This window comes from Oncorhynchus kisutch, linkage group LG26 (genome assembly GCF_002021735.2).
Source record: "Oncorhynchus kisutch isolate 150728-3 linkage group LG26, Okis_V2, whole genome shotgun sequence".
Lineage (NCBI taxonomy): Eukaryota > Metazoa > Chordata > Actinopteri > Salmoniformes > Salmonidae > Oncorhynchus > Oncorhynchus kisutch.
The window spans coordinates 5618050-5632609 of record NC_034199.2 but is presented as its reverse complement, the minus strand read 5'-3'; the positions used below and the strand labels follow the sequence as shown (position 1 = coordinate 5632609).

The following is a 14560-nucleotide window of genomic DNA, read 5'->3' as shown; positions in this document are numbered from 1 at the left end:
TGGTCTTTATTAAACATGTTGAACTCTAACGACGCTGCGCTTTGGTCCGATCCTTCGTCCACAGAAGAAAACCGTTACAGAACCTGCCACCACAAAAGGACCAAGCGGCGTAGTAATGGGCAGCAGCAGCGAAGTCAGGATTTCTGGACATGGGAGTGAGATCTGGACTGTACTTGGGAGGCGATAGACAGGTGGGCGGTCGACCCAGGGAGAGTGCCAGAGCCCGTCTGGGATACTCTGGAGCAGTGTGAGGAGGGATACCGGCAAATGGAGTCAGAACGGCGGCGCGGTAGGAAGCCCGGGAGGCAGCCCCAAATATTTATTGCGGGGGGCACACAGGGAGTGTTGCGAAGTCAGTTAGGAGACCTGTGCCAACTTCTTGTGCTTACCGGAGAGCGAGAGAGACCGGGCAGGCACCGTGTTATGCTGTGGAGCGCACGATGTCCCCAGTGCGGGTGCATAGCCAGGTGCGGTACATACCAGCTCCTCGTATCGGCCGGGCTAGAGTGGGCATGTGCCATGAAGCCGGCTCTACGCATCTGGTCTCCAGTGCGTCTCCTTGGACCGGCATACATGGCACCAGCCTTACGCATGGTGTCCCCGGGTTCGCCAGCACAGCCCAGTGTGGGCTATTCCACCTCGCCGCACTGGCAGGGCGACCAGGAGCATTCAACCAGGTAAGGTTGAGCAGGTTGCTCAAGAGCTCCAGCCCTCCGGTGGCAGCCCCCTGCACCAGGCTTCCTGTGCGTGTCCAGAGCCCAGTACTCCCTGTTCCTCCTCCCGCACTCGCCCTGAGGTGCGTGTCCTCGGCCCAGTACCAACAGTGCCAGGCACCACGCACCAGGCCTACAGTGCGCCTCGTCTGTCCAGAGCTGCAAGAGTCTCCCGCCTGTCCAGAGCTGCAAGAGTCTCCCGCCTGTCCAGAGCTGCAAGAGTCTCCCGCCTGTCCAGAGCTGCAAGAGTCTCCCGCCTGTCCAGAGCTGCAAGAGTCTCCCGCCTGTCCAGAGCTGCAAGAGTCTCCCGCCTGTCCAGAGCTGCAAGAGTCTCCCACCTGTCCAGAGCTGCAAGAGTCTCCCTGCTAGAGTCTCCCGCCTGTCCAGAGCTGCAAGAGTCTCCCGCCTGTCCAGAGCTGCAAGAGTCTCCCGCCTGTCCAGAGCTGCAAGAGTCTCCCGCCTGTCCAGAGCTGCAAGAGTCTCCCGCCTGTCCAGAGCTGCAAGAGTCTCCCGCCTGTCCAGAGCTGCAAGAGTCTCCCGCCTGTCCAGAGCTGCAAGAGTCTCCCGCCTGTCCAGAGCTGCAAGAGTCTCCCGCCTGTCCAGAGCTGCAAGAGTCTCCCGCCTGTCCAGAGCTGCAAGAGTCTCCCGCCTGTCCAGAGCTGCAAGAGTCTCCCGCCTGTCCAGAGCTGCAAGAGTCTCCCGCCTGTCCAGAGCTGCAAGAGTCTCCCGCCTGTCCAGAGCTGCAAGAGTCTCCCGCCTGTCCAGAGCTGCAAGAGTCTCCCGCCTGTCCAGAGCTGCAAGAGTCTCCCGCCTGTCCAGAGCTGCTAGAGTCTCCCGCCTGTCCAGAGCTGCTAGAGTCTCCCGCCTGTCCAGAGCTGCTAGAGTCTCCCGCCTGTCCAGAGCTGCTAGAGTCTCCCGCCTGTCCAGAGCTGCTAGAGTCTCCCGCCTGTCCAGAGCTGCTAGAGTCTCCCGCCTGACCAGAGCTGCTAGAGTCTGCCGCCAGTCTGCAGGGAGCCGCCAGAGCCGCCAGTCTGCCCCTCAGTCCGGAACTGCCCCTCAGTCCGGAGGAGTTCTTTTAGTCCAGAGGTGTCCCTCAGTCCTGTGGGCCCATTTATTAGGGTTCCCAGGTCAGGGTCGGCTGCGAGGGTCGCCGTTCCTAGGAGGAGACTGAAGCGGACAAAGACTATGGTGGAGTGGGGTCCACGTCCTGCACCAGAGCCGCCACCGCGGACAGATGCCCAACCAGACCCTCCCCAATAGGTTCAGGTTTTGCGGCCGGAGTCCGCACCTTGGGGGGGGGGTACTGTCACGTTCTGACCATAGTTCTTTTGTGTTTTCTTTGTTTTAGTGTTGGTCAGGACGTGAGCTGAGTGGGCATTCTATGTTGTGTGTCTAGTTTTCCCATTTACAGCTATCTTCTGTATACCACCCCTACCTTGTCACACGATTGGCTGAAACGCATTAAGAAGGAAAGAAATTCCACAAATGAACTTTTTAACAAAAAGTTCCAGGTGCATTCCAGGTGACTACGCTACGAAGCTGGTTGACAGAATGCCAAGAGTGTGCAAAGCTGTTATCAAGGCAAAGGGCAGCTACTTTGAAGAATCTCAAATATAACATTCATTTTCATTTGTTTAACCCTCTTTAGGTTACTACATGATTCCATATGTGTTATTTCATAGTTTTGATGTCTTCACTATTATTCTACAATGTAGAAAATAGTAAAAATAAAGAAAACCCCTGGAATGAGTCATGTAAACTCACCCCATTCCGTACAAATGTGCGCAACCGCAACATTCAAACAAGGCTACAAAGAAAACGAATGGGATTGTAGCGACTGTGTTGACGTCAAAATCGGGGGTGTGAACTAGGTTTCTATTCAAGCGTTGATAGACATGGTAATGGCTCTATAGTATTGGAGAAAAGTTGAGAACTGACTCTCCGTTACATCTTGACGTCTCATGTCGTAACGTACAGCACGCATAATGTAACTATTTCTGTCTTACAATCTCTCTCCACCAGGTGTAGCACTTCTATCATCCAAACAAGAAATGGACAGTGATGGGGGTAAGGGGGGGATACCTAGTCATTTTTGGCGTCATCACTGCATGCGATCATCATTCTCAAAGCCGCTGTTTATTCTAAGATCACTTTAGCACTTTAGCCCTAAAACCCTGATTCAAATTCGACACAAACCTTCAAATAGGTATGTAAATGACACATTATATAAACTCTTTATCGTGTTTTATTTACATTTTAGAGGCGATAAGGTGATAAGTTGGACAGATCAAGTGAAAAAAAGCAGTTTTCCCACACATCTCCTCTCCTTTTCACTACCACGCATTAGTTTTGCTTCCCCACCCGCAATTTTTAAAAAGACCCGACGGGGCTCATTGCCTGCTTGAATTATGCCGAAACGGGCAGCGTTTAGGTCATGTAATTGATTTTGTTGGAAAGGGGAGAAATTGTGCTTTACAATGGTATTGACATTACAGTTGATCTGGAAGTATTGTGTTTTTGGGGTGTTAAAATAAGGGTAATTGTACGGACCAAGGCGATGTACGAGTTTACGTTAGCTGTGTCCTATATTTTTACTGGTACTGTAGCTAGCTACAATCCATATTGATATAGCTAGCTAGCTTATGCTGCTAGCTATCTAGCTAGCTAACATTAGCAATTGCTGTGAAGTCACCAAAATTATTTTAAATAACTATTGAAGTAGCCATGCAGGCATGTACACAGGTAAGGGTCTACAGTACATGTGCCCGAGTACCTGCCCCTTTGCCCTCCCACTCGCCAAGCTCCCTTATAGGTGGTGGTATAATAAAAAATAAAAATTGCTTACAGTTTTTCATTTTCTACATAGTGTCACATTCGACATTCAACATTGTCACATTTGACGTTGGTTGTTATGTCACACAGTTATGCCGCATTTATGAATCCTTTATAAAGCATGGCATACTGTTGTAGATTATTTGTGACATTTATGTCATGTTTCTGAAGGCTTGTGAAGGCTTTCTGAGGCCTTTATGAGCTGCACATAATTTAAAGGATAACTCCACCACTTTCAACCTTATTTTCACTCTCCATCACAATCCCATTGTCTTCATATGAGAAAATTGCACATTTCTATGTTTTGTAGAAATAAATATAAAGTTGAAAGGTTCTACTCAATGACATCATCAAAAGTTAAAACATTTTAAAATCTGTGATTTTTAAACACTGTGAGATTCTTGGTAATGTGGGGAGCAAGAAAATACTCTCCTTATGGCTAGAAACTCATTGTAAGATTTCAAAATCACAGTTTTTGTTTTCTTTTAATCCTACTCTAATATTTCAAAGATAAGCATGTTTTAGGACCTTTCTTATCTTTTTTCCCACAGATCATATAAATGCACTATTTTCCAAAATGTAGACAATGGTTTGGTGCTGGAGATAATGAATATGAGGTTGAAAAGTGGCAGAATTCCCTTTAAAGCGTGTCCACATTATATGCATGTTTATTTTCATGAAATTTGATTAATTCCAGAGTGACATAGTGTTACTTTGTTTTAGGATGATACATTGTTGTGCGAGAGTGGTCACATCACCGTTGTGTATGATGACAACGAATGCTCCCTTGTGCTGCTCAACACAAGTCCAGAAGATTCAGGGGTGTATACCTGCACAGCCAAGAACCTGGCTGGTTCTGTGTCCTGTAAGGCTGAGCTCACCGTGCGCACAGGTAAGCCTTGGGGTACCATTCAATCAATTATGCATTCCAGTATTGACAAAGAGGCATAGTCGTCTGATGTTTTCAGACCTCAAAGTAGACGAATTATGAGATATATCCACATCCTAGGCCACCAGTTGTATCGTTTCAGCTATTTTCTTTAATCCCCAAATTACAGGAAAATATTAGTACCGTCTCATTTCCTGGTTGTTTTATTCTGTGATTATCTTTTCAATTCATTTAGGATATTTGAGTAGACAGCCGGATCTACACAACCGATGTCGAAGGACATGGATTCATCTTGATGTTAGACTACTTTTGTGGACTAAAAACATCTGACAAACTTTCATTTTGGAGTGAACAGTCAGATTGTTGAGATGCAGCTATGTAGAGGCAGATTAGCAGTTGGGAATGTGATTAACACAGGCCCGAATACTATGAAATGTGGGCCTGTAATTAGGCTACATTGTAATTGTGTCCTCACTTCTGTGCTACCTTGCAGTTAAAGAAGACAAGGAGGATACAATGGAGGACGAGGAGACCGTTCTCAGGAAGATGCGCCGGCTGACTGACTACTATGACATCCACAAGGAAATAGGGAGGTGAGGCACCTGTTTGTAAATAAAGATAGAAAAAAAAGAGCGACAAACTAGATGGTAATCTTCCAATAAAAAAAATTGTGAGACCTGCTTTAATTCTTTAAAAGTATTTTTGTGGTAGTGGAAGATTTTAGATTTGAAAAGCAGAGAAGTAGACTAAGATTTCATACACTCTAAGTTTTTGTCGAACTTGTTGGGAAAGTGATCAAAGTAGCTGATTTGTGGTATAGACCTTTTCACACTGCATTGTCCTTAAACCTGGGATATCCTCACTGCATGAAAAGACATGTTTCTGGGTTGAACATTCCAGATCACTTTCCCTCAAACGAACGGTTTTCAGAAATGATCAAGGTGTCACACATACACAGCTTCGGCACACCCAGTGTGAACATTGGAAAACGAATGGGCTGGTGTTCAGACGATATGAACAGGTCTGTAAACCCGAGGTGATTGGGTTGAATATTCACAAAAAACTTACCCGGGAATGAACAGCATCTCTCAGGGTGTCCTGACAATGTGTACTGCAGTTGTGTGTGTATGTGTATGTGTATGTGTGTGTGTGTGTGTGTGTGTGTGTGTGTGTGTGTGTGTGTGTGTGTGTGTGTGTGTCTGGAAAAACTCCCGATCACTTTTACAAACCTACAATACTCACTCTCCCACCTCATAAATCTCAGAACCTTGCCGTGGTGAAGGCGTCAAGGCATGCGTACTAAGTGGTGAAAATGCTAGCTGGAAAATGCTAGCTAACATTATTGCTAATTTGCTACACCAGTTGCAGTAGTCCACACTAAAATAATATTTAGGCTTGTTTAGAAAACATACCGTTACTCTGTGTTGTTACTATCAAACATCCAAACTATGCCAAACTATGGTTGTGCATACCGGACAAACTGGTAAAACACACATTTGTTTCCCTGAAAGGAGCTAGTAATATTAACGTTAGGCTATACAATGCTACTTTTTCAAACATCTAAACCCACTTTCACATTATACATTCACAAAAAAATACAAAAAATAAACATTTGTTAAATTGTTATCTTTAAATACATTTTGGAAAAACATTAACCATTGATACACAAATGAGTAGGCCTTACTTTTAGCTAGGTAGCTATACACATCACAAAATTAAAGTCAAGTCTATTTGTCAAATCCACTGGCTGGGCGTTAAACTGTAAACGGTACAGGTATTCATTCGTGGACAGGTTTGAATTTACACTTCACCTTATATAAAAGCATTTTAATGTTTGATTTGTTATCTTAAAAAATTCAGTAACAACTCCAAAAAAGGATGGCACTCATCCATTTTTATGTCCAGAAAGAACTGCCTTTAGCTGAGAACTGAGGAAGTTTGTTTACAATACCAAGAAGTCAAACAACTTTGGGAGGTAAGACCCCAAGAAATTGGGCAACTAACCCTAGTGGCGAACGTAATAACTGCAGTCAAATAGGTCGGAGTATAATACTTCTGTCAAGGAAACGTTATTTTATTTTATTTTTTGCGAAATAGAGGCATATTAAGACAAAAGAAACAAGACACTGTGTTTGTGCCGGAATTGAACAAATAACTCTGCAAATGGTAAGCATTGGCCGAGTAACAAGCTAAAAAATTGGATTTTGATTCCCATTCAATGTTCTATAAATAGGACTTCTTCACTGTCAGTTTTGTCCTATTATTTTTGGTTGAACAGTAAAGCAATCAGAATGGAGAAAATACATTAAAATCACTTAGAATTTATTTGTTGCCATCCTAGGGAATATTTACAACTTGTATCATTCAGAAACATCAAATACTGTCATACAGTCAAAAATTTGCAAAAATAACTTTGAATTAATCTGTTGCCATCCTAGGGAATATTTACAACTTGTATCATTCAGAAACATCAAATACTGTCATACAGTCAAACATTTGCAAAATCACTTAGAATTCATTTGTTTCCATCCTAGGGCATATTGTCATGCCCTGGTCTTAGTATTTTGTGTTTTCTATATTTATTTGGTCAGGCCAGGGTATGACAAGGGTTTATTTTGTGTTGTGTTTATGTATGGGTTTTTTTCGTAGGTTTTGGGATTGTGGCTTAGTGGGGTGTTCTAGCAAAGTCTATGGTTGCCTGAGGCGGTTCTCAATCAGAGGCGGGTGATTCTCGTTGTCTCTGATTGGGAACCAATATTTAGGCAGCCATATTCTTTGAGTGTTTCGTGGGTGATTGTCCTTATGTCTGTCGTGTAGTTGTTTGCACCAGTATTAGGCTGTTTCGGTTTTCACGTTACGTTTATTGTTTTTGTATAGTTCGTGTTTTTTTCTTAATTTAATATGTATCGAACTAACCACGCTGCATTTTGGTCCGACTCTCTTTCAACGGAAGAAAACCGTAACACATATTTACATCTTGTATCATTCAGAAACAGCAAATAATGACATACAGTCAAACATTTGCAAAATATAGTGAAATGATATTTTGGCCATATCGCCCAGTGTTAGATATACAGTCCCTTTGGAAAGAATTCAGACCCATTGACTTTTTCCACATTTTGTTAGGTTACAGCCTAATTCTGATGACAAAGCAATAAATGACAAAGCAATAAAACAGTCTTTTAGACATTTTTGCTAATTTATAAAAATATTTATATTTATAAATATTAAATTTACATAATTATTCAGACCCTTTACTCAGTACTTTGTTGAAGCACCTTAGGCAGCAATTACAGCCTCGAGTCTTCCTGGGTATGACGCTACAAGCTTGGCAAACCTATATTTGGGGAGTTTCTCCCATTCTTCTCTGCAGATCCTCTGAAGCTCTGTCGGGTTGGATGGGGAGCATTGCTTCACAGCTATTTTCAGTACACTCCAGAGATGTTCGATGGGGCCACTTAAGGACATTCAGAGACTTGTCCCAAAGCCACTCCTGTGTTGTCTTGGCTGTGTGCTTAGGGTCGTTGTCCGTTTGGAAGGTGAACCTTTGCCCCAGTTTGAGGTCCTGAGCACTTTGGAGCAGGTTATCATCATCCTGAAAATCCTGAAATTTCAATCCCTAACTATAACATCTTCTGACAAGATAGAACTGCCAAAGGGGGCGGAGTTGCAATCTACTGCAGAGTTCTGTCATACTATCTAGGTCTGTGCCCAAACAATTTTAGGTCCTACTTTTAAAAATCCACCTTTCCAGAAACAAGTCTCACACCATTGCCTATTGTTATAGACCACATTCAGTCCCCAGCTATTCCCTGGACACCATATGTGAATTGATTGCACCCCATCTATCTTCAGAGCTCATACTGTTAGGTGACGTAAACTGGGACATGCTTAACACCCCGGCCATCCTACAATCTAAGCCAGATGCCCTCAATCTCACACAAATGATCAAGGAACCTACCAGGTACAACCCTAAATCCGTAACCATCTTAGATATCATCCTGACCAACTTGCCCTCTAAATACACCTCTACTGTTTTCAACCAAGACCAATACTTGCTATATTGTATTTACTTCGCCACCATGGCCTTTTTTTGCCTTTACCTCCATTATCTCACCTCATTTGCTCACATTGTATATAGACTTATTTTTCTATTGTATTATTGACTGTATGTTTGTTTTACTCCATGTGTAACTCTGTGTCGTTGTATGTGTCGAACTGCTTTGCTTTATCTTGGCCAGGTCGCAATTGTAAATGAGAACTTGTTCTCAACTTGCCTACCTGGTTAAATAAAGGTGAAATAAAAAAATTGAAATAGATGGAAGAATGCTTCTCCCTCTCTATCATGGATGCCATGGTTGCCCTTAGTTTGAAGATGTAATCCGGAGACGGATGTTTTATACAACAGCCTTCTTCTGTGTGTTCTCTTTTCCACCCCCTTTGCATATTTACAATCAAATGCCAAAATTTACTCCATCTTCTTAGCTATCATACTCTGCGTCCACCGAGCATTTCACAGATTTTAAAGCTTGGTCCTCCAGAAAGCAGCGAGTAAAACCTTTTCAGTTATTCGTGATATCTTTCAGAAATGCCTCATTAGAAATAATTAGATACACATACTGACCCAACTCATGTTATAGACAGAAGCATGCTACATGGCAGACCAATCCGAACTCATCTCTCGGCGTATCCAGCCCATCCATTATCTCAGCCAATCATGGCTAGCGGGAAGATTTCTGTATTTTTCTTGTGGCTGAACCAATTAGGCTCATAATTTTTTTTCTTCTTATTTACAGATGGCATACAAGTTTATTATTAAGGCACATTAAAGTTCATATGTTCCAGAAGGCATTTCTGCCAAAAAAACAAATTTTGATAAAACAAAAAATGCCTCTCATGTAAAGTAGTGATGCATGACATAAGCCCAGTTTCCTGAAATGAGTCACAAATGTAATACAGCATAAGTGAATTTGTACATATACTTATGACACCTTCAAATGGGGAATTTACAGTGCCTTCAGAAAGTATTTAGACTCTGACTTATTCCACGTCTTGTTGTGTTCCAGCCTGAGTTTAAAATAGATTAAATTGAGATTTTGTAACACTAGCCAACACATAATACCCAATCATGTCAAAGTATAATTATGTTTTTAGAAACGTTAACAAATTAATAACAAATGAAAAGCTGAAATTTCTTGGGTCATTAAGAATTCAGTCACATGAGTTGAATGGACTCACTGTGTGCAATAATAGTGTTTAACATGATTTTAGAATGACTACCTCACCTCTGTACCTCACACATACCATTATCTGTAAGGTCCCTCAGTTGAGCAGTGAATTTCAAACACAAATTCAACCACAAAACCCAGTGAGGTTTTTCCAATGCCTCACAAAGAAAGGCACCTATTGGTAAATAATGCAGACATTGAATATTCCTTTGAGCTAGGTAAAATTATTAATTACACTTTGGATGGTGTATTAATAATACACCCAGTCACTACAAAGAATCAGACATCCTTCCTGACTCAGTTGCCGGAGAGGAGGAAACCACTCAGGGATTTCACCATGAGGCTAATAGTGACTTTAAAACAGTTAGAGTTTAATGGTTGTGATAGGAGCAACTTGGGGATGAGTCAGTTACGCTACAATACTAACCTAAATGGCAGAGTCAAAAGAAGGAAACCTGTACAGAATAAAAAATATTCCAAAACATGCATACTGTTTGCAATAAGGCACTGAAGTAAAACTGCAAAATAAATTGGCAAAGATATGAACTTTATTTTGTGAATACAAAGCATTATGTTTGGGGCAAATCCAACACAACACATCACTGAGTACCACACTTCATATTTTCAAGCATGGTGGTGGCTGCATCATATTATGGGTATGCTTGTCATCGGCAAGGACTAGGGAGTTTTCTATGATAAAACGACACAGAATAGTGCTAATCAGAGTCAAAATGCTAGAGGAAAAACCTGGTTCAGTCTACTTTCCAACAGATACTAGGAGAAAAATGTAGGACAATAACCTACAACAAGGCCAAATATACCCTAGAATTGCTTACCAAGATGACATTGAATGCTCCTGAGTGGCCTAGTTACAGTTTTGACTTAAATATACTTGAAAATCAATGGCAAGACTTGAAAATGGCTGTTTAGCAATGATCAACATCCAACTTGACAGCTTGAAGAATTTGTTAAAGAATAATGTGCAAATATTGTACAATCCAGGTGCGTAAAGCTCTCAGAGACTTAACCAGAAATACTCACATCTGTTTTTGCTGCCAAAAGTGATTCTAACATGTATTGACTCAAGGGGTGTGAATACTTATGTAAATTAGATATTTCTGTATTTAATTTTCAATACATTTGCTAAAATGTCTAAAAACTTGTTTTCCCTTTGTCATTATTGGGTATTGTGTGTAGATGGGTATGAAAAATGTGTAGTTATTCCCTTTTGAATTTGCCCAAACACATACAGTTGAAGTTGGTAGATTACATACACCTTTAGCCAAATACATTTAAACTCAGTTTTTCACAATTCCTGACATGTAATCCTAGTAACAATTCCCTGTCTTAGGTCAGTTAGGATCACCACTTTATTTTAAGAATGTGAAATGCCAGAATATTAGTAGAGAGAATGATTTATGTCAGCTTTTATTTCTGTCATCACATTCCCATTGGGTCAGAAGTTTAAATACACTCAATTAGTATTTGGTAGCATTGCCTTTAAATTGTTTAACCTGGGTCAAACGTATCGGGTAGCCTTCCAGAAGCTTCCCACGATAAGTTGGGTGAATTTTGGCCCAATCCTTCTGACAGAGCTAGTGTAACTGAGTCAGGTTTGTAGGCCTCCTTGCTCGCACAAACTTTTTCAGTTCTGCCCACAAGTTTTCTATAGAAATGAGGTCAGGGCTTTGTGATGGCCACTCCAATACCTTGACGTTGTTGTCCTTAAGCCATTTTGCCACAACTTTGGAAGTATGCTTGGGGTCATTGTCCAGTTTGAAGACCTATTTGCGACCAAGCTTTAACTTCCTCACTGATGTCTTGAGATGTTGCTTCAATATGTCCACATGATTTTCCTACCCCATGAAGCCATCTATTTTGTGAAGTGCACCAGTCCCTCCTTCAGCAAAGCACTCCCACAACATGATGCTGCCACCCACGTGCTTCGCTACTGGGATGGTGTTCTTTGGATTGCAAGCCTCCCCTTTTTTCCTCCAAACATAACGATGGTCATTATGGCCACACAGTTCTATTTTTGTTTCATCAGACCAGAGGATATTTCTCCAAAAATGTACATGTTTTCCCCATGTGCAGTTGCATACCATAGTGTGGCTTTTTTATGTTGGTTTTGGAGCAGTGGCTTCTTCCTTGCTGAGCAGCCTTTCAGGTTATGTTGACATATACTTTTGTACCTGTTTCCTCCAGCATCTTCACAAGGTCCTTTGCTGTTGTTCTGGGATTGATTTGCAGTTTTCGCACCAAAGTACGTTCATCTCTAGGAGACAGAACGCGTCTCCTTCCTGAGCGGTATGATGGCTGCGTGGTCCCATGGTGTTTATATTTGCGTACCATTAATTGTACAGATGAACGTGGTACCTTCAGGCACTTGGAAATTGCTCCCAAGTATGAACCAGTCTTGTAGTGGTCTACATTTGGTTTTCTGAGGTCTTGGCTGATTTCTTTTGATTTTCCCATGATGTCAAGCAAATAGGCACTGAGTTTGAAGGTAGGCCTTGAAATACACCCACAGGTACACCTCCAATTGACTCAAATGATGTCAATTAGCCTATCAGAAGCTTCTAAACTCATGACATCATTTTCTGGAATTTACCAAGCTGTTTAAAGGCACAGTCAACTTTGTGTATGTGAACTTCTGATCAACTGGAATTGTGATACAGTGAGATAAGTGAAATAATCTGTCTGTAAACAATTGTTGGAAAAATTACTTGTATCATGCACAACTTGCTACAATAATTGCCTAAACTATAGTAGCAGGGCGTTGAAATGTTGCGCGATTTTTAACAGAATTTTCGAAAAAGGAGGGGGTCGACTTAAGAGGTTAACAAGAAATTTGTGGAGTGGTTGAAAAACAAGTTTTAATGAATCCAACCTAAGTGCATGTAAACTTCCGACTTCAACTGTACAGTGCATTCGTAAAGTATTACGAATTTAGACCCCATTTAGACCCCCTTTTCCAAATTTGTTATTCTACAGCTTTTTTCTAAAATGGATAAAAAATGTAAAAAACTCATCAATCTATGCACAATACCCCATAATGACTTACGAAAATGATGATGGCGAAAACAGGTTTTTAGAATGTCTTGAAAAAGTATTACGAATAAAAAGTATACAGATCCTTTGCTAGGAGACTCAAAATTGAGCTCATGTTCTTCCTGTTGTCATGAATCATCTTTGAGATGTTTCAACAACTTTGATTGGAATCCACCTGTGGTAAATTATATTGATTGGACATGATTTGAAAAGGCACACACCTGTCTATATAAGGTCCCACACATGTCAGAGCAAAAAACAAGCCATGTGGTCGAAGGAATTGTTTGTAGAGCTCCGAGACAGGATTGTGTCTAGACACAGATCTGGGGAAGGCTACCAAGAACACAGTGGCCTCCAACATTCTTAAAGGAAGATGTTTGGAACCACCAAGAATCTTCTAAGAGCTGGCCTCCAGGCCAAAATTAGCAATCGGGGGAGAAGTGCCTTGGTCAGAGAGGTGACCAAGAACCCAATGGTCACTCTGACAGATCTCCAGTGTTCCTCTGTGGAGTTGGAAGAACCTTCCAAAAGGACAACCATCTCTGCAGCACTCCACCAATCAGGCCTTCATGGTAGAGTGGCCAGACAGTAGCCACTCCTCAGTAAAAGGCACATAACTGTCTTTGCCAAAAGGTACCTAAAGGACTTTCAGACCATGAGAAACAAGACTCTCTGGTTTGATTAAACCAAGATTGAACTCTTTGGCCTGAATGCCAAGCGTCACATCTGGAGGAAACCTAGCACCATCCCTATGGTGAAGCATGGTGGTGGTGGCAGCATCATGCTGTGAGGTTGTTTTTCAGTGGCAGGGACTGCGAGATTAGTCAGGATCGAGGCAAAAATGAACAGAGCAAAGTACAGAGAGATCCTTGATGTAGCTGCTCCAGAGTGCTCAGGCCCTCAGACTGTGGATAAGGTTCACCTTCCAACAGGACAACGACCCTAAGCACACAGCCAAGACAATGCAGGAATGGTTTGGGGAAAAGTCTCTGAATGTCCTTGAGTGGCCCAACCAGAGCCCAGACTTGAACCCAATCAAACATCTTTGGAGAGACACCAAAATAGCTGTGCAGCAACGCTCCCCATCTAACCTGACAGAGCTTGAGAGGATCTGCAGAGAAGAATGGGAGAAACTCCCCTAATACAAGTATGCCAAGCTTGTAGCATCATACCCAAGAAGACTCGAGGCTGTAATCGCTGCCAAAGGTGCTTCAACAAAGTGCTGAGTAAAGCGTCTGCATACTTAATTAACTGTGATATTTCCGTTTTTGCAGTCATTTTCAGTCATTATGGGGTATTGTGTGTAGATTGATGAGGGGGAAAAACGTTTTAGTCCATTTTAGAATAAGACTGTAACGTAACAAAATGTGGAAAAGGTCAAGGGGCCTGAATACTTTCCGAATGCACTGTATATGAGAAACCATACTTACCATATTACTAATATGAAAGCAATGTGTCACTCAATACTTTGATCACTATACCATGGCTGAATTTTGATGTTTTAAAGGGGAAATCTGCGACTTTTAAATTGAGGAATATAACTTTAAATGCCCCATGAGCTTAATTCAAATGTAATATCCCCAAATATAAGCTTGTTTTATTCTATTGTTTGTAAGCAATGCAATTGTAAACAAACACTGTATTGCAACAAAACATGGTTACAAATACAATTTTGATATCGTGGATGGTCAGTCCTTGCATCAATAGCTCTGTCTATGAATTTCAGTGTTTACATTTCTCCAGCCCCATCCTGCAGCTGTTTACCAAAACAGTGGAGGGGTCCCTGTTTTTATTGTGTGAACTGCAGATTGCCCTTTTCATATCCAATTTGTTGTTGTTTTTGGTAT

The 14560-nt window shown here is 42.0% G+C and overlaps 1 protein-coding gene across 1 annotated transcript in view; it reads left to right on the top strand.

The window, feature by feature from the left end:
• Nucleotides 1-14560, top strand: part of LOC109871125 (striated muscle preferentially expressed protein kinase-like) — a 92427-nt gene that overhangs the window by 47245 nt on the left and 30622 nt on the right. The window contains exons 18-19 of the mRNA XM_031806021.1: nt 4269-4437; nt 4928-5027. Coding sequence (XP_031661881.1) covers nt 4269-4437; nt 4928-5027 — 269 coding nt within the window. The remainder of the gene's footprint in view (nt 1-4268; nt 4438-4927; nt 5028-14560) is intronic.